Consider the following 25,309-nt stretch of genomic DNA (forward strand, 5'->3'; position numbering starts at 1 on the left):
TTTCTCTGGGTCTTTTATTCCCCCAAGTGCACTTCACGGTCCACTGCACTTTCTCGTTCTACTCTCTAGGTGCTGCATGCATGTTTAATTGTTCAGTTATGTTCGACTACTCGTGACCCTTTGGACTATAGCCTGCCAGGCTTCTCATTCCATGGGATTTTTCAAGCAAGAGTACTGGAGTGGGTTGCCATTCCTTCTACCGGGGATCTTCCCAACCCAGGGGTCAAACAGGAGTCTCCTGTGTCTTATAGTGTCTCCTGCATTGCAGGCAGATTATTTATAAGCTGAGCCACTGGGGAAGCCCAATTTTTACTGTGACTGCTAAATATCATTAGAATTTAGTCCAAGTGATGTTATATCAAGACCTGTCCATGCATAAAGAAGTGGTTATGGGTAAATAAGAGCTGTCCTTGGAAAACAGATTTTCCCTTGCTGTAAGTCATGTTTGTTTTTTTTTTTTTAAGCAATACACACAGTGAGCCATTCTTCCCAGTTATTCCATCTGTATGCCATCAAGATCAAACAGGCCATGGGTTTGCTAACCTGAAGGTGAATCCTCTCTAAGAACTCCTGCAGAGTCTCAGGCTTTTCCATTCCACTCCTTCTTTGTGTCTTCATTTTCTTGGGGGCTGCTTCTTCTGATATGACATCCACATAAATGAATTTGAAGTTTCCCACTTTATTGTTCAACATTCCTGTCCACATCCCCATTGGCGTTTTGCAGATAATATCTATGATATCTCCTTTCTAAAGACAAAGAAATATAAGTTAGATTTCATAGATCTCTGATGCTATGGCAATTGGTAGGAGAAAAAAAAAAACTGGAATCATTGAAAATTAGAATGAGGACATACCATTAAAGGGATTTAGAGTTAGAAATAAATCTAAGAAGAAATTCCTTTTAAAAGTTTAAGGAAGCTATTTGCTAGTAATGTTGAAGAAAACTCCAACATGCTTGAAGAAAAACTCCTAACTGTATTTGATGATGTGTTTATGTTTTTGGAATCATATCATTTATCAGCTTACATTTGTCTAGCATCTAGTAGTTTACAAAACATTTTGCATACATTAAGCTCTTTTATGTCCATAATACATCTCTTCAACCTATATGCAGGTATAATTATTACTATTACTCTAAATATTATGGAAAGAGAAATGCAAGCATTAATTTCTCAGGAACTCACAGCAAGTTAGTGGCAGCACCAGAACTCAAGCCTAAGTTGTCTGAATTAAAAAGTGATGCTCTTTTTATTTATCCTGTCAAAACAATACACATGCAGCATCAACCCTGGGGGGGCTCCCAAGTAGGGAAAGGGAAGAAAGGAAAGTCTATGGCTCTGTCTATGCGTCTAGTTCATCAGAAAAATTCATCTACTTTGTGAAATGAATCTACCTAAAGTATTGCATCCATCCTAAATAATGAAAATGTTCAGAACTTTGTACATATAAAATATGTAACAAAATTATATATGTACTAAGGATAAATTATGCTATTCTAGATTAATTAATACTTAATCAACTAGTAGTTATTTAATTAATACTTAGATTGAGTTTCACAGCAATAGTTTAAAATATGAACGGAATGCATTGGGACTGACAGAATAATTGGTCTGTCTCTTTATTCACCTCTAAGACTAAGATTGCAGGAGTAATTGTTAAGAGTAAAAAACTTCACAGGGGTATTTTTTTTTTTTTGGTAAAGAAAGTTGATTTCTATGTAAATACAGTGTCTACATTTAAGAGTCATAATTACTTCTTTAAGACTTTTAGCTGTCTACCTTAGAGATTACATTATAGATTCTGACATTTTTTGCCATTTTAGAGGTCTACCATCAAACAAAGCATTAAATCTGCTACTAAAAATATTTTTTTCTGCTGCTCTTGAATGTGCATTCTTCCATCTAATACACAAATTGTATTTGTAAAAGTAGAATCCAATGTGATTAAAAGATCAGGTCTTTCCAATTTATTGAATATTTGACATTCTGATCCTATGAGCTGCTCATCTAGTTTTTCCTGCCAATAACTATAGGGAATCAAATCCTAGGCTAGATGACATCAGCTAAGCAGACCTAGAAAATCCCCAGAGGCTCTAGGGGGTTGTCTCAAAGTATCGTACTCTTATGCTGCACCCTTCTTATTATCCTTTAAACTTGTAAAAATACATTATAGGTAAGCCCACAGGCTACAGGCAAAAATCAAACTTCATTTCGGATAAGACCCTGACTGGGGACAATAGTATTCATTACCCAATGGTGTCTATGGGATTTTTATTGTGTCCTACAAGAGCTCCACAAACGTCCCCTTAAGCAGCACTAGGGGTAGTGCACAGCATGGTATTATAGGGAAAGATGAAATCTATCCTGAATCAAAATGTTTTCAATGTATTCCCTTCTGCTGCCCTCCCTCCACAATGGTTACTTGGCTATAATCCTCCTTTCCCCAAGACTTGGACTTAGACTTAAATCATTTCATAGAAACAAGTAAGGAGCTAACTGTGGAAAGAAATGTTTTCCTCATTCTCCAGCTGAGCTTATTCCAATTTGATATCTTAAAGGGGATAAAGAGAAGAGCTGAGTGCCTTGAATGTGCAATAATAATATTAACACTTCATAGCTTATAATATTTATGGTTAACATTGGTTTGGTATTGACAGTATCAGTTCAGTTCAGTTCAGTCACTCAGTTGTGTCTGACTCTTTGCGACCACATGAACCACATCACGCCAGGCCTTTCTGTCCATCACCAACTCCTAGAGTCCACCCAAACCCATGTCCATTGAGTCGGTGATGCCATCCAACCATCTCATCCTCTGTCATCCCCTTCTCCTCCTGCCCTCAATCCTTCCCAGCATCAGGGTCTTTTCAAATGAGTCAGCTCTTCGCACCAGGTGGCCAAAGTATTGGAGTTTCAGCTTCAACATCAGTCCTGCCAATGAACATCCAGGACTGATCTCCTTTAGAATGGACTGGTTGGATCTCCTTGCAGTCCAAGGGACTCTCAAGAGTCTTCTCCAACACCACAGTTCAAAAGCATCAATTCTTCAATGCTTAGCTTTCTTTATAGTCCAACTCTCACAACCATACATGATCACTGGAAAAACCATAGCCTTGACTAGACAGACCTTTGGTGGCAAAGTAATGTCTCTGCTTTTTTAATATGCTGTCTAGGTTGGTCATAACTTTCCTTCCAAGGAGTAAGTGTCTTTTAATTTCATGGCTGCAATCACCATCTGCAGTGATTTTGGAGCCCAGAAAAATAAAGTCTGACACTGTTTCCACTCTTTCCAATCTATTTCCCATGAAGTGATGGGACTGGATGCCATGATCTTAGTTTTCTGAATGTTGAGCTTTAAGCCAACTTTCTCACTCTCCTCTTTCACTTTCATCAAGAGGCTCTTTAGTTCTTATTCACTTTCTGCCATAAGGGTGGTGTCATCTGCATATCTGAGGTTATTGATATTTGTCCTGGCAATCTTGATTCCAGCTTGTGCTTCTTCCAGTCCAGCATTTCTCATGATGCAGTCTGCATATAAGTTAAATACATAGGGTGACAATATACAACTTTGACATACTCCTTTTCCTACTTGGAACCAGTCTGTTGTTCTATGTCCAGTTCTAACTGTTGCTTCCTGACCTGCATACAGATTTCTCAAGAGGCATGTCAGCTGGTCTGATATTCCCATCTCTTTCAGAATTTTCCACAGTTTATTGTGATCCACACAGTCAAAGGCTTTGGCATAGTCAATAAAGCAGAAATAGATGTTTTTCTGGAACTCTCTTGCTTTTTCGATGATCCAACAGATGTTGGCAATTTGATCTCTGGTTCCTCTGCCTTTTCTGAAACCAGCTTGAACATGTGGAAGTTCATGGTTCATGTACTGCTGAAGCCTGGCTTAGAGAATTTAAAGCATTACTTTACTAGTGTGTGAATTGAGTGCAATTGTGCAGTAGTTTGAGCATTCTTTACATTGCCATTCTTTGGAATTCGAATGAAAACTGACCTTTTCCAGTCCTGTGGCCACTGCTGAGTTTTCCAAATTTGCTGGCATACTGAGTGCAACACTTTCACAGCATCATCTTTCAGGATTTGAAATAGCTCAGCTGGAATGCCATCATCTCCACTAGCTTTGTTCATATAGATGTTTCCTAAGGTCCACTTGACTTCACATTCTAGGATGTCTGGCTCTAGGTGAGTGATCACACCGTCGTGATTATCTGGGTCGGGAAGATCTTTTTTTTACAGTTCTTCTGTGTATTCTTGCCACCTCTTCTTAATATCTTCTGCTTCTGTTAGGTCCCTACCATTCCTGTCCTTTATTGTGCCCATCTTTGCATAAAATTTTCCCTTGTTATCTCTAACTTTTTGAAGAAATCTCTAGTCTTTCCCATTCTATTGTTTTCCTCTATTTCTTTGCATTGATTGCTGAGGAAGGCTTTCTTATCTCTCCTTGCTCTTCTTTGGAACTCTGCATTCAAATGGGTATATCTTTCCTTTTCTCCTTTGCTTTTTGCTTCCCTTCTTTTCACAGCTATTTGACAGTATTGACAGTATAGAAAATTAATAATTTCCACCCTTAGGTATAGTGACTTTGTGCTACTAAAATGAATAATCTAACATCCATAAAGTATTTTACCACTAAATTTTCTTCTATTTGTACTATTGCAACACCTCCTTCCCTTGAGTATAAACAAAAGTATGAACCTGATGAATTTCAAACCTGTAATTATGTTATATGACAGGAGGGGCTATGCAGACATAATTAATACCCCAAATTTATTAATTTGGGAATTAAAAAGAAGTTATCTCGGTATTTCTGACTTAATCATGTAAGACCTCTTAAAATAAAGAGATTTGAAACATGAGTGAACTTTTCTGCTCTAGCTATTGAAGGCGTGAACTGCCATGTTAAAGAAAATCATGGCTGGCAACCTCAGGGGACTGAGAATGGCTCCCAGTTAATATCCCTTAGAAAAGCAGAAAACTCAGTGCTATAAGCAAAAGGAACTGAATTATGCCAGCAGCTGGTGAGCATGAAAATGGACCCTGAGTCTCAGATAAGATCACAGCTTCAGCTGACACCTTGATTTCAGCCCAGTGATACCTTAAAAAGACCACCCAATTGAGCCCACATGTAAGACCTATAGAACTGTGAAATAATAATACATTTGTGTTGTTTGAAGCCCTTACAGCAAAAGAAAATGAATATAGAAGGCAACATTGAAGAAAAGGGAATTCAGGAGGAAATATCATTGAGAGAAAATTGTCAGGTTACTCGTGGCATTTGCAAGTACTGACTTAAGTATTGAAATTGCCTGACCAACTCTGTGTCCTAAGGCATTTACTCTCCTGGACTCTTGCCTGATATTCCCATTTTCTCTCTGTCTCCTTGGGTTCATTATTTTTACTCCAACAAGTATCAAGTACAACTAGGCACTTCTAGTAACTTGTGAGGCTTTTGGTACTCAGAAAAAATGTAGACAGTTCCTTCTCCCTTAAAAGGCTATGATTCTAGGAGGTGGGTCATAGAGGATCTTGCTTTGATTTATGTCATCGAGTGTTATAAAGCAATTCTCCTTCAATAAAAAATAAATTAATTTAAAAAGGCTATGATTCTGCATTATCTACAAAACACAGCTTTTGTGAATAGCCTTGAAAGACTGATCACCCTACCTTACCTCTCGTGTGTTGTTTGAATTCCTGCCACAGTAAACCAGTCCTCAGTTCTCCTGTTGGGAAGATATACTCACCCCTAGTTCCCCTTACTTGTACTTCCTGAAAGAGATCATACACCCAGCCATAGACAAACCATACAGAACGCACACACCTTGATTTTGAGGGAATCAGTGTCATAGGGGCTTGGTGTGAAATCGGTATGTACTCTGGCACGGCCACAGAATGGTCCAGAGTAGAGGCCATCATCATCGAGTCGAAAGCTGTCCCGGTTACTTGTACCATCTGAACAGCTTGTTATTCCACCTGATGAAAGCAAAGCAGACATTTACAGTTCTCACTGAAGGTTCATAGCATTCTGAACCATCACCTGGACATAACTAAGCAGAAACAATGCTGAACAATTGGATGCCAGCCTCCTGCAGGGGTTCTAAGTGACTGATTGCTGATTCTTCCTCCCAGTCCTTCTCCATCAGGGACTTCTGTTCTCTGAGCCGTTTCTGATCTTTATTCAGTCAAGCTGATCCTTCTTTCCTCAACCACCAATTCAAGAACTCTCTCACTCCATCCTCTGTGGTCTGATCCAGTAGCACAGTGCTTTGAGCATTGGCTACTTGCTAAAGAGGCAGGAAGTATATAGCCCTAATGCCCTGTATAAGGCAGATAATGAATTTTGTACATTTAAACAAAGACAGAAACCTATAATAACAGTTGGATTTTTGTGTGCTTGTTGATCAGGAATAGTCAAAGCATAAGCCACAAATTTTCCTACAACTTACTATGATGTAGCAAAAATGGTGTTTCAGACTTCCTACTATGTATGTCGAAAAGCAGAGACATTACTTTGCCAACAAAGGTCCGTCTCGTCAAGGTTATGGCTTTTCCAGTGGTCACGTATGGATGCGAGAGTTGGACTGTGAAGAAAGCTGAGCGCCGAAGAATTGATGCTTTTGAACTGTGGTGTTGGAGAAGACTCTTGAGAGTCCCTTGGACTGCAAGGAGATCCAACCAGTCCATTCTAAAGGAGATCAGCCCTGGGTGTTCTTTGGAAGGAATGATGCTAAAGCTGAAACTCCAGTACTTTGACCACCTCATGCAAAGAGTTGATTCATTGGAAAAGACTCTGATGCTGGGACGGATTGGGGGCAGGAGGAAAGGGGACGACAGAGGATGAGATGGCTGGATGGCATCACCAACTCGATGACGTGAGTTTGAGTGAACCCCAGGAGATGGTGATGGACAGGGAGGCCTGGTGTGCTGCGATTCATGGAGTCACAAATAGTCAGACACGACTGAGCGACTGGACTGAACTGAACTGAACTGAACTGTGTACCAAAAGCCATTCTGAGACAACACCTCTTTGTATGAAAGGTAGCATTTTTGCTTGTAGTGTGAATGACAGGGAAAGAGGAAGTGTGTTACAATGTCTCTACTCCTAAATGGTTCAAAACTGTTCTAAACTGGGCTTTTAAAATTGCTCCTAAACCTTGTTCTCTGGTCCTCTTCCTTTCTGATCTTGAACCTCACAGGGAAAAAAAAGAGATTCCATATTTGCTGCCTAGGGGCAAGAATGGCTCACAAGGGTGTTTACTCTGAGTCTCCCTACCACTCTCAGTCGTCACCTCTCTTTTTCCTTCAGTGTGGTCCTTTGGTGCTCTGTTTCATGAGGGAGCAGGCCCAGTATCTCTACCATTCATTCAAGTAAGTGTAGAAATAAGATAAAGATCCCTGTGGATGCTTCATTTTTTATATAATGCAAGTCACTCAGTCGTGACTCTTGGTAACCCCATGGACTGTAGCCTGCCAGGCTCCTCTCTCCATGGAATTCTCCAGGCAAGAATACTGGACTGGGTTGCCATTCCCTCCTCCAGGGGATCTTTCCAACCCAGGGATCAAACCCAGGTCTCTCCATTGCAGGCAGATTCTTTACTGTCTTAGACACCAGGGAAGCCTTCATTTTTTATATGGACTGGTATTTTAAAAAAAAAAAGGTGAGTTACATCTAGTCACAGACATTAAGCTGTGTTTGATAATAGCTAAGTGGACTCCCATTTCCCTTATCCTCTCTTCCATGACTACTTCAGTCCCTGGCTTTTCATGGTATATTAAAGTTAATAGAATTCTACCCACATTTGGCATCACAATTTTGAATTTTAAAACTTCCAGCAGAAATGAATACTAATGAAATCTGAATTTCACACATGCAAAATATACCCCTCAAATGTTTCTGTATTAGCTTTTACTTCACAAAATAGCTATTCTACAGCCAGTAGGAAAGCAGGAATAAAATTCAGGATATTTTCAACATCTGGTCTTTGTGATCCATCTTCAAATAACAGAAGCAGCTGATTTAGAATGGAATGGAAAATAAACTTTGCAAAAAACCATTTAAAAGCCCTGAAAAGATTCAAAAGATATAAAACAGTGTACATATAAAAAATTTACAAGGCATCCTGTAGTATAAGTAGTTTCATTAAAATATTGTAGCAGGACATATGACTGAAGCTTGAGTGACTTCTTTGTTAGAAATGATATTTTTTTAGAAAATTCTGATTGAACACATGCTGATTCCTTTTTGTCACCTAATTGATAAGTGTTCAGTCTCTCATTTGTGTATGACTCTTATGAACCCTTTGAACTATAGCCTGCCAGGCCCCTCTGTCCATGGGATTCTCCAGGCAAGAATACTGGAATGGGTTGCCATTTCCTCCTCCAGGGGGATCTTCCCGACCAGGCATCAAACCTGCCTCTCTTATGTCTCCTGCATTGGCAGGTGGGTTCTTTACCACTAGCACCACCTGGGAAAGTGAAAGTGAAAGTGAAGTCACTCAGTCGTGTCCGACTCTTTGCCGCTCAGTTGTGTCTGACTCTTTGCGACCTCATGGACTGTAGCCCACCAGGCTTCTCCGTCCATGGGATTCTCCAGGCAAGAATACTGGAGTGGATTGCCATTTCCTTCTCCAGGGGATCTTCCCGACCCAGGGATTGAACCCAGGTCTCCCGCATTGCAGGCAGATGCTGCTAACCTCTGAGCCACCAGGGAAGCCTGGGAAGCCCTACCTAACTGGTGATATTCCTACTATTTAGTATTTATATACCACTTCACTTTCTACTCACTAATGCTGGATGGATAGGTAGAATTGATGCAAATGTCCTGTTCTTTTCAGAATATTCCAGAACAAAAAAGGAAAGGAAGGAAACAGTGAGAGGCGGAGGATAGGGAAGAAATAAATAAAAAATGGAGAAGAAAATGAAAGAAAAAGAAAGAAAGAACGGGAAGGAGGGAGAGGTAGGAAGACAGAAGGGCAAAAGGAAGGAAGAGAAAAGGAAAGGAAGGAGTAAGTGGGGGATGGAGAAAGGGAAGGAAAAAAGGCAGAGAACAGGATTTTAGTTTTCCTGAATATTTCACTTCTTTTAAAAAATCTGGATTCAAAATAATGCTAGTTCTCTCCAGCATACTATATTGTAGGATTCAGATTTAATCCAATGTGATCTTTTTAAGGCCTATCCTAAAAGCCCTGCTGACACAGTGCTAAAATTTTCAAAATATCCCATAATTCTAATAAACTATGTATTATTTTAAATAATAGCGATTCCATAGATTCAACATGCTAATCAAACAGCTGGAAGCTTGTTGCTATTTTCACAAGCCTGAGAGAAATAAATTCATTGTTTTTAGTTAACTCAACCCAGATCTCCCATCTTGTCACTTATTCTATAGCCTTACTTGATGAGCTCTGCCCACTGTAGAGACTGTCCAAGGAGTCACTGGTTTTGAGGGAGATCTTCTCAGTGTGGGTTCCAAGCGTGGGGTCACTGTTCCGGTATGGGAGGGTATCCTCTCCACCTTCCTCATCCTTCAGAAAATCATATCAGAAGTTAAGTGCAAAGAACTGATTTCCTTGGAGACTTTCACTGTGTGCATTGATTTAACAAACAAGACAATACTTTAGCAATAAAATACTTAGGAATACATCAGCATAAAATATGAGTGTCATTAATCCTTAGCTCAATTTCTAGCAAAATGTCTTTTGGTATTCTTGGCAAAATTCTTTAGCTGAAACAGTCCACATTTTGGAATTTAACTGAAATTATCCAGTTTATTTTTGTAATTAGAATGAATATCATACCAAGACTATTTAATTAGAAATGTTAGGTTTATTAACATTTGTACTTTATCTGTTAAAGTGCTTTTGTTTCTTCATGTTCTCCTTATCATCTGTTTACCACCATTACTAATCCTTTGAGATCTGATATTACAAGTTTAAACTGCATAGTTGCTTCATGTCAGTTATTTGCACCCTACCAGATCACTAGATATGAATAAAACATGCACACTTTGCAATTCTAAAGCAAAGCTTATCTAAGAAGCTTTACAAATCTCATACGGTGCTTGCCACCTAGTCAAGTGAAAAGCAAATCTTGCATAAAATTAGGAAAGACAGACAATCTCAAAAGAAATTACATCTGCCTGAAAAAGTCTCAAATGTTTTCCATATTTAGATAGTTTCAACAAAACCTATGAATTTCTTAATACTCATCAAAATATAATTCAATATTCCTCATTTTTTAGCATTTCTAAACATTGATAAAAGTTCAGAATAAACATATGAGATATGCTTAGTTTGATTCTCTGCTTTTATCCATTCCTTTACTCATTTGTTCAATCATTCAATACAAGCCTGTAGAACATCTTCTAAGTACCTGGCATTGTTTGGGGAAACTGAGGATACCATGGTAAACAAGATTCAGGGCCCTGCCTTTAATAAGGTACATTTTAGGTACATTCTCAGGCTCTGTGTGTGTGTGCGTGTGTGCATGTGTACTCGTTGGGGAGGTTTGTGTAAACAAAATGAACAAGACAATTTCAGAGAATAAGTGCTACGAAGGAAATAAAACTGGATGAAGTGAGGGTTTAGCTATTCAGATTAGGTTTGAAGGAAGGCTTACTGATTTAGAGGGACCACCAAAGACCTCCTCCAAATGGTAACAGTCTGCATTATTGACCTGAATGATCAGACGATGTGATTTATATGAAGATTCGCAGATAGTATTCCACTCAAAAGAAATAGCGGGAACAAAATAGCTTAACAAAGAATTAACTTGAGTTATACAGAGGAAAGGGTTTCCCAGGTGGCTCAGCAGGTAAAGAATCCACCTGCAAAGCAAGAGGTGCAGGCAGACAGTTTCATCTCCTGGTCAGGAAGATCCACTGGAGGAAGAAATGGCAACCCATTCCAGTATTCTTGCCTGGAAAATCCCATGAACAAAGGAGCCAGGTGGGCTACAGGCCACAAGGTTGCAGAGTCAGACATGACTGAGGCAACCGGACATGCACACATGCAGAGGAAAACAACAAGGCCAGTATAGCTGGATCTGAGTGAGAGCAAGGAGAGTATTAGGGTATGAGCTCAGAGGAGTAGACTGGAGCCAGATCAGAAGGAACTTTTTAAGTCACTTGAAGTGACCATGCAAATCTCTTGCTGTTGGACCCTTCCGATACTCAGATCTCTTGCTGTGGGACCCTTCTTTACTGACATCCCTAACTACTGGCCCTGAGTTCACCACTGTGTTCGCGAGGAAGCCATGTACCAATGACTTAAATAGTGGGGCTACCATTTGAGTCCATGCTGGTGGGATGTGGGGCTTCTTTAATGAAAACCTTGGGTTCGAGGACTTCCTGTCAATCTGGCCAAAGCTTTCTTAAAACAGTGCTGAAGTGTGAGATTTGAATGATCCTCCTTGTTTCTTTGTCTCCTTTTATAGTTATCAGACTTGCATTGTATTCTAAAGGATTTCCTTGCTCATTTTTTCTTTCTCTTCTTTATCCTTCACAGGCATTTTCTCCAGTAAGTCTTTGGTGTGTCTATTCCTTTCTTGGGATCTACTTCTCAGAGGACTGTAATGAACACATCTTAGTAAGGGGATGCATTTTGGTATGGTAAAATTTTAACTGGTACTGTAGAATTTTAATTTCTGAACTTGACTTTTCAAATATCTTTCTGGCTTTCATGTGGAGAATGGCTTTTATGGAGGAAAGAGTGAAAGAAAGGAAAACCAATTAGGTAATCTAGGCAAGAGAGGTTGTTTACTTAATCTAAAGCAGGAATAACTTACATGGAGATATTAAGAGTTTTTAGATATGCTTTGGAGTTAAAACTAGAAGGATATGCTGATAAACTGCTATGAAGAGTGGGAGAAAGAATGAATTTTGGGTGATCTATAGGCTTTCTTCTTTTTTTCCTTTCCTTCTCCTTCTTTCTCTCTCTTCCCCTTCCTTTCTTTCCAACATCTACCATTAGTACAGTTTTGCTTTTACTTGGAAGACTGGACAAGAAACAAACTCTTTGTACAGCATGCTGCTGCTGCTGCTGCTGAGTCGCTTCAGTCGTGTCCAACTCCGCGAGACCCCATAGACGGCAGCCCACCAGGCTCCCCCGTCCATGGGATTCTCCAGGCAAGAGTACTGGAGTGGGTTGCCATTTCCCTCTCCAGTGCACGAAAGCATAGAGAGTCAGTAATTCCATTTTAGGGATATCAAGTTCTAGATATCTATTATGCATCTAAGTGATAATATCACATAAGCAACTGGTTGTATAACAGATAAGCACAGAGATCATAGCTAGAGATGTAACTGTGAAAAAAAAGTCATGAGACAAAATGAGATCACTTAGAAAAGAGACTAAATTGAGTAAAGCATCTGGGAATAAGCCTCAGGAAGACTCAATATTTAGAAGGACAGGAAAGAAAGCATAGCCAAGACAGGAACCTATGAGAAAGAAGGAAAACCAGAATGCCCAAAGAAATCATAAAAGAGAATGTTTCATATGTAATGAAGTCATCACTTGCATCAGACACAGCTGAGAAGTATGTAAGAAGAAAGAAAGGTGACCATTTGATTTGGCAGCACAGAGGCTAATAGTGATTGTGACTATTGTTTTAATGGAGTACTGGGGAGAGAAATCCTGTTGAAGTGGGTTAAAAACAGACTAGCTATAAGACATATAGATCAATGGAATAGAACTGAGCCCATAAATAAATCCATATATTTATGATCAGTTGATTTTTCAACAAAGATGCCAAGGCAATACAATGGGGAAATAATTGTCTTTTCAATAAGAATTGTTGGGATGACTGAATATCCACATTCAAATGAATGAAGTTGGACTCCTACCACACACCATATAGAAAAATTAATGGACAATACACCAAATTTTAATACCTACAACTATAAAACTCTTAGAGGAAAACACAGGAGTAAATCTTTGTACCCTTAGATCAAGTAATGGTTTCTTAGATATAACACTAAAAGCACAACTGATGATAGAAAAAATAAATCAGACCACTCAAAATTATAATCATGTGTGCTGTAAACGATACCATCGTGAAAATACAGAAAGTGAAAATACAATCCACAAATGGGAGAAAATATATCATATTGCAAATTATATATCTCATAAAGGATTTGTATCATAATATATTGTTTTAAAAATCATAAAAGTCAACAATAAAAAGACAACCCAACTAAAAGAACAGATAAAAGATTTGAATAAACATTTTTCAAAAGAAGATATGCAATGGCCAATAAGCACCTGAAAAGTTTCTCAGCATCATTAGCCACCAGGGAAGTGCAAATCAAAGTATAATGACAATTCTCTTCCTACCCATTGTGAAAGGATAACATAAAAAAGACAGACAGTAACATGTTGACAAGCATGTGGAGAAATTGGAACTCTTGCACACTGGTAGTGGGACTGTAAAATGATGTAATTTCTTTAGGAGATACTTTGCCAGTTTCTCAAAGTATCAGACAGTGTTACCATGTAACCAAGAGAAATGAAGAATTTTTCCACATAAAATCTTGAACAAAGACATTCATGGCAGCATTATTTAAAATAGCCCCCAAGTGGAAACAACCCACACATTCACCAACTAATGAAACGATTAACAAAATGGAGCCTATCTGTAAAACAGAGTATCATTTGCTAATGAAAAGAAATGAAGGATTACTGTTTGTTCCAACATAAATGATCTATGTTCCTCACATACAACATGCGGGATTTTTCTGAGCCTCTTGTTTCCTCTGTTAAAATGTGAACAATAGTACTGTCTTCCACCCAACTTCTGCGCAAAATTATCGAGGAAAAATGTATATTGAAGTCCTTCATAAGCTACCAAGTACTTCTATATCTAGAAGAACCTGTTCCATATTGTAAGAAACACATTAATAGAAAAATACAAACGATTAACAGAGGACACTTACCTTTTCTTCAGAAAGGGCTTTGATGTATTTTTTGCCCACTTTTTTCTTCATTGTCCAGGAAATAGCTCTCATTTTTTTACCTAAACTTCCTCCATTATGTGGAGTTTTGTTTTGTTCTCCACTTCCATTTGTGGGTTCCCCTTCATATACCTAGTTAGAATTGTTTACAAAAGACAAAATAATGAAAAGCATTGATCTGAAAAGATCGTTAGAAGATTCCAGATTTGTGGGCTTCCTGTACGTTCTGTGCAGCAGTGTTCAAAATTTCAAACAATCTGAAAATAATGCATGTTTTTAAAATTGTCTAGCTCTGGTTACCTGTATTATAGCCTCAGAAAGTAAAACTTGTGTTATCGAAAGATGTGAGCTTCACTTCTGAAATTATTAAAGATAATTTTAGCTATATTTTAATAGCTGTATAGTAGAATTACTTTAGTCCTTCCTGTTTATGAGATGGACAAAATAGAAAAAAATGCCAAGCATGATGAGTGAATATCTACTTAGATGAGAGATATTTTTTGGAGGCCTTAGAAAGGCTATAGCATCTATCCATGATGAACAGGTACTAACATACCTTCTTGCTTCTTATAAATTGAAACGGTCATGGTTATTTTTTAAATTTTGGAGTTAATTAAATCCACAGAGAAACTGCAGTTTTTCCATCTTACAGGTGGTGGATACGTGCACATTTCCCACATTCTCAAGTAACATTAATTATGAACTTGTTCCAGCCATTAGAACAGAGATCTTTATGTATTCCACATACTAATCAAAAATCTCTATTAGACTGCTTCTGATTTTTGCTTATTAAGAATTGTGTTAAACCAGTGATTTCTCATCTAACTCAGAAGAAAACAATGTTCACAGCTCACAAGGCTCTATAACAACATAATATAATGTGATATAATGCAATTATTATAATACATATTGCAACATAATATTGTTGTTATTTAGTCACCAGGTCGTGTCTGACTCTTTTGTACTCCATGGACTGTGGTCCCCCAGGCTCCTCAGTCCCTGGGATTTCCCAGGCAAGAATATTGAAGTGGTTTGCCATTTCCTTCTCCAGGGGATCTTCCTACCCAGGGATTCAATCCACATCTCCTGTATTGGCGGGCAGATTCTTTGCCACTGAGCCACCAAGGAAGCCCATAATATAATATATCTATTACATTATATACAGTGTATATGAGATAAAGAATTCAGACCATCTTATCCCTTGCTACTTCTCAAATTTTTCTTGTTCACTATAGGAATGATTCTCAAAATGTGGTTCTAAGACCAGTAGCAACAGAATCACTTGGGGACAATTTGTGTTTTAACAAACTCTACAAGTCGCTTTGATACACGCTAACATTTGAAACAACTGTAACTGAGTACTGCCACACTAGTCCCTCCGCTGTTTCTCTTTCATATTCCCACCAATGTTTGTACTTGTTTCAGCCATTGGCTTCCACCACATATCTACAAATGTCTTCCTTCATTCATCCAGGTTTCCACTCAACATGCCAAGTAATAGAAGAGAAATTTTCTGACTGATCACCCCATTTGAAATAGCCCACATGCGTCCACACTCCCTGTATGTTTACTATGATTTATTCTTCTTCAAAGCACTTAACAGTATCCAATAATATATTTTTTTGTTCTTTATATTTTACTGTCTGCATCTCCCACTATGATATATGCTCCATGAGACTAGAGACTTTATCTGTTCTATTCATCCTGAGTATCTAAATATTTCCAAGAACATAACTGACCCTCAATAGTTTTTTAATAAATAGAACTTCTTATGTAGAGCTTTGGCATTTTTTCCCCTTGGAGGACATTTTTGGGTGACATATACATAATATCCCAGATTTGCAAGAAAGGACCCTTGAAGGTCATGTAGTCTAGTACTGTCCACCATCTCCAATAGGTGGGTGGCCAGTCATTCCCTGAATATAAAAAATCATGGGAAATATCTGTTTAGTGAACTTGAATATTTTAATATGAAGGTGTAACCACATAGTTATCATCATTATTAATAAATATTATATTTTATTTCATGTCTTACCCCAAATTGCCTATAATAAATATGAATGGACAGCCAATTTAAATCCTCATTGCACTTTATTAATGTCTACATTCAGGGTTATAAAGGCAAAGATTCTTTGCTTAATTTGAAAGCGCTGAATAAAATATAACTTGGAACTACTTAAAAATTTTACTGTTAGGCCTTTTCTTTTCTCTTAAACTTTTTCTATCTTCATTGTAAAGTTATAAATTGAAATAAGAAATTATATTAGTTTATTACTATCTGTGCTAACTTACCATTGCCTAAGTTTCAAAAAAGTGCCATAAATGTTTTTAATTTCAGGCTTTTCTATAATTATTTACAGAAGCTTTGAGGAGACTATGTTGACATATTTTTAATTTCAATATTTTTCTGTGCTTTTCTCTTTCATAGCCTGAATCTCAGTTTATTTATATACTTATTTATGGGTTTTTGTTGTTGTTGTTGTTTTAAAGTATGTCTCCCTTTAGCCTCTAGGCTTCATGAAATAAGGATTTTCACGTGTATTGTAACAGAACTTTCTGAGTGCCTAAGGGAGATACTCAAGTAGATGCTCAATACACATTTATTAAATGAGTGAATGACAGTTTGCTAAAAAATGGACAAACTGCTTTATCAAGTTCATTAAATTCTCTCACAAATTGCTAGGCCACCATTATTCAATAAGTTTGAATGAGCCTGAGCAACTTTTATAGGTCAACTCTAGAATAAAAACTTAATAACAATAAATATATCTATGTAGGATTACAGAAAGTTGAAAGTTTATACAATATGGGAATTTGGGGCTGACATGTACACACTGCTATATTTAAAACAGGTAACCAACAAGGACCTACTGTATAGCACAGGGAATTCTCCTCTATAACAATCTAAATAGGAAAATAATTTGAAAAAAAAAAAAGATACTAATATAACTGAATCACTTTGCCCTGCATCTGAAACTGACACAACATTGTTAATCAACTACACTTAAATATAAAATAAAGATTTAAAAAAAGATCAACAGGAAATCCCTCATGCTAAAAGAAATTATATAGGTCTTCTCACTGTATATCATTAGTAAAAAAAATACATTTGGGTTCTCACTATTTGTATTGTATAAGGCTTCTCACTATTTGTAAAAATTGTATAGGGTTTCTCACTATTTGCATTGTATTATTTATAATTATGTAAGTGTTGATAGACCATAAAGCTACATACAATTTTATATATTTATATCCATGTAGGTATAAAGGTTTATTCATAAGTTTATATATATATAATTATATAGGTGAATAAAATAGGATATATGTAATATATATATATAAAGGGATATAGTATGCATACATGTGCATATATAGTGTGCTAACAGAGGTATTTATAAAGAAATAATAGATGTCATTTTCTTTCTACTTTTGTCTAGAATATCTGTTGCTGAAATAAACATAAATATAGATAGATACATATAGGAATCTGAAAGATATTCTGAGAAATTAGACATGATAAAGAAAATTCTTTGTAAAAAATAATAATGCAATATCTAAAATGAATAAGATGTGAATAATATCTAAAGCCTATTGATCTAAAACAAATCTACCACATAAATAAATAAATTAGGTTCAATATAAATACACACTTTCACTTTTCTCAGTGTATATCCCTCCTCTCTACTATTTTATTAGTTGTTATACCTTCTTTAATTAGTTTTTACAGTTGGCCCATGATTTATGAGATAGTATAACAGAATAGCAAATTTTGGAAACATATCGCTTTCTGCCTTTGTCATTTATGACATGTATGATTTAGAAGTAATTTTGTTCAAACATATTTCTTCAATGATAAAATAAAAATAATAATATTTCCTACTTACAGGTAGGTAAAGTGCTTAATGTTGTGCTTATTTCCTGGTAAGTGCTCAATTAAATGTAGTGATAATGATGATGTCAATAAGCTTATAGGAAGCTTTTCTTAAGCTACATTTTAAAGTGTTCATGTTTTGTAAATGTATATGGGACTTCCTGAGTGGCACTAGTGGTAACGAATCCACCTGCAATGCAGGAGACATAGACATGGGTTAGATCCCTCGGTCAGGAAGATCCTCTGGAGTAGGAAATGGCAACCCACTCCAGTATTCTTGCCTGGAGAATCTCACGGACAGAGGAGCCTGGTGGGCTACAGTCCATAGGGTCACAGAGTCAGACACGACTGAAGGCGACTTAGCACGAATGCACTCATGGAACGGTCACCAATGATTTCATGGTTGTATCGTCACCACCATTTCAATGTGTACAGAAGTGTGAAAGTGTAAATGAGCAGACCAGCCTATGCTTTCCTTAACTAATTTCAATGAAGTCATTTAATCAATTCCTAAATTAAAACAATTATAACTTACATAAAATTTAACATGGATGTCATTTCATATGTGTTACTTTAAATTATAATTCTCTTCTTAAATTGATGTTTTCTCTTCCCAAACATCTCTAAGGTTTCTTAGATAGCTTTTTACTCTTAATGCCCAGCATGGTGCTAGGTACTAAATTACTGTTCATTTGTCACAAAAATGTATGCAGGGCCACAGTTTTTAAATATATATTTTTTGCTTACTGTAATTTGCAAAAGTTATATTGGCTTCATAATTTTTCATAATGTTTGTATAACACTCATAAAATGGAATGGAATACTAACCCCAGTCGAATCATCTGGTTTTGCTGTGGAATTATTCCAAAAACGATCGAAGTTCCCAAAACTGCTGCTGCGCTGTAAAATAGGAAAGAAAAGGCAAAAGAAACAGGATTTGTGACTTTCATTGATAAAACTGCTAAATATATTAGATTATGGCTTAGTAAGCCGAAGTCTCTTGTGAATACGGGATTAAAAAGACTCTTCTTTCTGGAATATCTAAAGGTGCTGATGGTGTTATTAACATTCTAATATTTACAGTTCATAAAATGTGTTTTATGTTTATGATACAGTGTTAAGCACCTTGTAGAAAATCTATTAAATTATTTTGGACTTAGAGTGTTAATTTTGCTTTTAAGAATGACCTGTGTTGCTAGACAACCAGGCCACAAATAGAAAACAACAAAACAAAAAACCAAAAGCAAGCATTTGAGTAGATTCACCATTGTGCCTTATAAAGATCATATTTGTCAAATAACTAATGCAAATGCATTTCCCATTGCTGACCCTTGATAATTTGAAACCTTCTACTAGATATCAGAAAGAGAAGGCAGCATATATACAGACCTATTAATAAATTGAAAAGAGCATTTAAGTATGCACACTCTTAAGTTGGGGGTAAAACTGAATTTTTACACATTTATCATGGAATTACAATGAGACCTCTAGGTCAATTTCATTCACTGGTTTTGAGAGAAAGCTCAATATGTTAATAGAAACCTTGTTCTCTTGGATACTTTTTGCCTACAAGGCTAAATTTTTATTCTTATGTAACTCATTCTATGCAGGTAATTATAAGCAATTCCTGATTACTACAAAGTAAATGGTTCTTCTAAAGACATTTTTCAAAAATCCTTAGTCATGGAATCAAAAATTGATATTTTCTCACTATTTAATTTTATATATTGTTTGAGATGATGGATATCAGACATTACAGACTTTATATATGTTCTATCTTAAGAACTTTATTTCATTTCAAGCTTATAATATTTTCAAAATAGGCTGGTGGTACTGAAAAATAACCTGATAATTAGAAAAGTTAAAAACGGGAGTCAGTAATCTGTAAAACTTTTATGTCCTTTAAAAATCACAGACCATTTTAGTTCAAGATGATTTCAAAGGTACTTAGTCCTTGCAAGCGCTCTTATTCTCAGATCTTCCTACTAGCTATCTTTAAAACCCCTTGTTTCTCTTTTAAATGAGTTTATATAAAAAGATACTGGCATGTAACAAGGGGTGAGCTTGATAGACACTGTGATACAGAACACCACCCCAAGGATGATGGCTGTGTTAGACACAATTAACGCCTTTTGCTGACTTGCTACCCTTGCTGAAGAAGCCCTTCAGCTTGTGGCAAGAGGATAGAAAAAGAAGGACTGAAATTGAAAACTACTCTGGAAAATACAATCTTCTCATGCAGGGCTTACGGACCTAGAATGATTTCCGAGAGCATTAATCACTTCAACTTGCCTAGTAGGCATTTCTGCCATGCCATTATTGCCCGGAAATCACAAAAGGGAATTGAGTGTGTTCTTGTTCTGTTTATAAACAATCTGAACACAGGGAAAGCTGCTACTTTTTATATACTTGAAGCATTCTTATGGCCTATTGGAGCCTGTGCTTAGGGCACTTTTGTAGCCTATAACCAGTCTATGCCCTGCCTATTAAATATTAATGAAGGTTACAATGTGTTATCCACCACTGGATAATGGGTCATGTTGCCCAGAGGGGCACAGAATGGGCTCACCTCAGCACTTCTCCACAGTATCTTCTGCCATTAAGTAATCAATAGTAACCACCTTTTAAAATTAATTCTCCCCTCATTATATCAATAGAAGCAGATTGAGAAGTCGTGGTTTTCAGAACTATTACTTCGAGTTTTGTCAGTCATCTCATTACAAATCACTCAACAGATTCAAGTCAGAGGAGTAAAATATCAATCCATGCTAAGAAACCCTTAAGAAGCAAATCTAAGTTATTCAAAATAATGTTCTTAAAATTTTATTATTCTCTTGTCAGAAAGTGACTTTCTGAGATGGTTGCATAATGTATAGGCTATGGCTTATGATGAAAAAAGACTAATGTCTACTATGAGGTATGGATAATGAGCAAATATGTAATTTCTACTCCTGTTAGCTTTCTAATGAAAAGGTGAATCATGTGGAGGTAAGCTGGTTTCATAAATGATAGTCCTTTACAAATGAGAATATATTTCAATACTGATAATTTTGCAGTGTATAATTGTAGAGGATTGCTGCTGCTAAGTCGCTTCAGTCGTGTCCGACTCTGTGCAGTCCCACAGACGGCAGCCCACCAGGCTCCCCCGTCCCTGGGATTCTCCAGGCAAGAACACTGGAGTGGGTTGCCATTTCCTTCTCCAATGCATGAAAGTGCAAAGTGAAAGTGAAGTCGCTCAGTCATGTCCAACCCTTAGCGACCCCATGGACTGCAGCCTACCAGACTCCTCCGTCCATGGGATTTTCCAGGCAAGAGTACTGGAGTGGGGTGCCATTGCCTTCTCCTGTAGAGGATTAGGATTAAACTTGGCAAATATTATTTTGTATCAAAGCTCCCATCAAGACAGAGTCATTATATAAACAAATAGATAACAAAAGGGTAACTTAAATAAAAAAGCAATTCGTATTTTAGATAATTCTTTGCTTCTGTTGGCATTAGATTATATTTAGTCTTCAACTATAAATCTGTATAGTCTTTCCTTATGCAATTAGATACGTTTGTAAAATGACACACCTGTGTAAGATAATTTGGAAAAACTAACAAAATTACATGCAATTGCCCTTTGACCCAAAATTTCATTTCTAGACAACTATAACAGATACACTTGAATATAAATTGATTTACACATCCACATTCAATGGACATTTTTTATAGAAAAGCTATAAACCTCAATGTTCACTAGGAAAGGACTGATTGAACAGTATATGGTAAATTCAAATAATAGAAATGTGTACATCTGCAAAAACCAGAAATATATCTCTTATCTGATGTGGAATGATCCCATGATATAGTGTATATGAAAAAAGTCAAACATAGAAAAATGTACATAATAAACTGCTTTTTATCTAAGAGTGGAACTACCTCTGTATGTTTCAATACAGGCAAATATGTATTTTCTTTCTTAGAGAAATTGGGTAAAATAAGCAAAGACAAGGAAAAGAAGAGAAAACAAAATTTTCTAAATATGCCTTGTTTCATAGATTTGTCTTTAAAACTATGTAACTTTAAAAATATTTGTAAACAAATTTAAATAAAAATAAAGGCAATCCCTAAAAATTCCAAATAAAAATAATTAATCTAATTTTACTTTGAATTGATCGCTTATAGAGAGAAAATATTTTAAGCAACTAAAAAAAAAAGTAATTTGATGGTTTAAAGAACAACAACAAAAATGACAAATTTTAACCAGTTTTCCAATCCCATTTACAACAGCATTCAAGCAAAGTACCTAGAAATAAAACTGACTATGGAAGTAAAAGACATGTACTCAGAAAACTGTTAGACACTCATGAAAGAAACTGAAAAGGACTCTTACAAATAGATATACCATGCTCATATATTAGAATAATTAATATTGTAAAAATTGCCATATTACCCAAGGCAATCTGTGAATTCAGTGCAATCCCTATCAAAATATTAAAGGTACTTTTTGCAGACCTGCATGAGTTCACAAATAATTCTAAAAATTACGTAGAAACACAAAAGACCTTAAATAGTGAAAACAATCTTGAGAAAGAAGAACAAAATTGGAGTAATCACACTGGCTGATTTGAAACTATACTACACAGCTACAGTAATCAAAATACTATGGTATAGACACAAAAATAAACACATAGATTAACAGAATAGAGAGCCCAGAAGTATACCACACTTACATGGTCAATTCTACAACAAAAAGAGCAAGCATATATAATGAAGAAAAGACAGCTACTTCAACAAATGGCACTGGTAAACTGGAAAGCTATATGCAGAAGAATGAATTTGGATTATTTTGTCACAGTGCATAAGAAACTAAACTCAAAACAGATTACAGACTTAGATGTAAGACCTGAAACCATGAAACTACTAGATGAAATCATAGGCAGTATATTCTTTGACACTGATCTTAGCAATATATTTGTTTGGATATGTCTCCTCCTGCAAGGGAAACAAAAGCAAAAATAAATGGGACTACATAAAGCTAAAAAGCTTTTTCATAGCAAGGGAAATCATCAACAATACAAAAAGACTGTCTACTGAACAGGAGAAGATATTTGCAAATGTCATATCCAAAAAGTTATTAATATCAGAAATATACAAAGGAATCATAAAAGTCAGCATCAACTCCTCTCCTAGAAACCCAATTAAAAAAATGGAAAGAGTACCTGAGTAGATATTTTTCCAAAGAAGACATACAGATGGCCAACAGCAGCACATGAAAAGCTTCTCAAGATCACTAATCATCAGGGAAATGCAAATTAAAACCATTTGACATTTGATAATGTCAAATGACTATTATCAAAAGACAGCAGATAACAAGTTTTCACAAAGATGGGGAGAGCAGGGAACCACTGTGCACTTTTGGTGAGACTGCAAACTGGTGCAGCCACACTGGAAAACAGTAAGGAGGCTCCTCAAAAAATTTAACAATAAAACTATTATACAATCCAGCAATTTCACTGCTGGGCATTAATCTAAAGTAAACATAACACTAATTTGAAAAGATACATGTGTCCCTTTGTTCATTGCAGCATTATTTATAATAACCAAGATATGGAAGCAACCTAAGTACATCAGTTCAGTTCAGTTCAGTTCAGTCACTCAGTCGTGTCCGACTCTTTGCGACCCCATGAATCGCAGCACGCCAGGCCTCCCTGTCCATCACCAACTCCCAGAGTTCACTCAGACTCACGTCCATGGAGTCCGTGATGCCATCCAGCCATCTCATCCTCTGTCGTCCCCTTCTCCTGCCCCAATCCCTCCCAGCATCAGAGTCTTTTCCAATGAGTCAACTCTTCGCATGAGGTGGTAAAAGTACTGGAGTTTCAGCTTTAGTATCATTCCTTCCAAAGAAATCCCAGGGCCGATCTCCTTCAGAATGGACTGGTTGGATCTCCTTGCAGTCCAAGGGACTCTCAAGAGTCTTCTCCAACACCACAGTTCAAAAGCATCAATTCTTTGGCGCTCAGCCTTCTTCACAGTCCAACTCTCACATCCATACATGACCACAGGAAAAGCCATAGCCTTGGCTAGACGGACCTTAGTCAGCAAAGTACTGTCTGCTTTTGAATACGCTATCTAGGTTGGTCATAACTTTTCTTCCAAGGATTCATACATTAATGGGTAAAGAAGATGTGGTATACAAATACACACACACACACACACACACAGGAATAAAAAAGAAGGAAATCTTGCCATCTGCAACAATATGGATGGACCTAATGGGTATTCTTTAAACTGAAATAAGTCAGAGAAAGACAAATACTGTATGATTTCACTTACATGTGGAATCTAAAAATCCAAAACAATTGAACAAACACAACAAAACAGAAATAGTCATACATACAAAGAACAAACAGGTGATTTCCAGATGGGTGGGAGTGAAAGGATGAGAGAAATAGATGAGAGAGATTAAGAGGTACAGATTTCCAGTTAAAAAAGAAATGAGTGAAATTGTGAAAGAGAGTCAATCATTCAATAATAGCATAGTGTCTCCGTATGGTAACAAATGCTAACTAGACAGCGTGTTGATGATGTTGAGATATATAGAAATATTAAATCATGTTGTACACCAGGGATTAACATAAGAGCTGTAGGCCAAGTAGCTTCCCAAGTGGCTCAGGGGTAAAAAAAATCTGCCTGCCGATGCAGGAAATGCAAGAGATGTGGGTTCGATCCCTGAATCTGGAAGAGCCCCTGGAGGAGGAAATGGTTACTCACTCCAGGATTCTTGCCTGAAAAAGTCGATGGACAGAGGAGCCTGATAGGCAACAGTCCATGGAGTCGCAAAGAGTGGGACTTGACTGAGCGACTGAGCACGCACATGCACATAGGTCAATTATACTTCAGAAACTAACTCAGAAAAAGAGATCAGACTGTGGTTACTAGAGGTAGGAGGTAGGGAGAGGGGGAACTGGATGAAGGTAGTCAAAAGGCACAAACTTCCAGTTATAAGATAAATAAGTCCTAGGGATGTAATGTACAACATGATAAATATAATTAACACTGTGCTGTGTTATATACAGAAATTAGGAGTTCTCATCATGAGGAAAATAGTTTTTAAATTTTTGTTTCATATCTCTATGATATGCTGGAAGGGAAGAGTCGTGTCCGACTCTTAGCGACCCCGTGGATTGCGGCCCACCAGGCTCCTCCGTCCATGGGATTTTCCGGGCAAGAGGACTGGAGTGAGGTGCCATTGCCTTCTCCGAATTATGATATGATGAGTGCTCACTGAACTTATTGTGATAATCATCTCATGATATATGTAAGTTGATCATTATGCTGTGAACTTTAAACTTACACAGTGCTGTATGCCAATGATATCTCAATAAAGCTGGAAGGAAAAAAGTTTTTCATTTTAACCTGTTTTCAGTATTCACACCATTATTAATGATATAAGTGGATATGTTAAGGGACAATGAAAATAAATAATGGCGTTAATGA

The 25,309-nt window shown here is 36.9% G+C and overlaps 1 protein-coding gene across 3 annotated transcripts in view; it reads right to left on the reverse strand.

Annotated features, from left to right (window-relative positions):
• SAMSN1 (SAM domain, SH3 domain and nuclear localization signals 1) overlaps positions 1-25,309 on the reverse strand; it is a 104,380-nt gene that overhangs the window by 14,506 nt on the left and 64,565 nt on the right. For all 3 annotated transcript variants that reach the window (XM_040227194.1, XM_040227199.1, XM_040227191.1), the window contains 5 exons: positions 18,653-18,724; positions 13,936-14,085; positions 9,400-9,529; positions 5,827-5,978; positions 544-747 (listed from right to left, as the gene is read on the reverse strand). In XM_040227194.1, coding sequence (XP_040083128.1) covers positions 544-747; positions 5,827-5,978; positions 9,400-9,529; positions 13,936-14,085; positions 18,653-18,724 — 708 coding nt within the window. The remainder of the gene's footprint in view (positions 1-543; positions 748-5,826; positions 5,979-9,399; positions 9,530-13,935; positions 14,086-18,652; positions 18,725-25,309) is intronic.

The sequence above is a fragment of the Oryx dammah genome, unplaced genomic scaffold (assembly GCF_014754425.2).
Source record: "Oryx dammah isolate SB20612 unplaced genomic scaffold, SCBI_Odam_1.1 HiC_scaffold_2, whole genome shotgun sequence".
Classification (NCBI taxonomy): Eukaryota; Metazoa; Chordata; class Mammalia; order Artiodactyla; family Bovidae; genus Oryx; species Oryx dammah.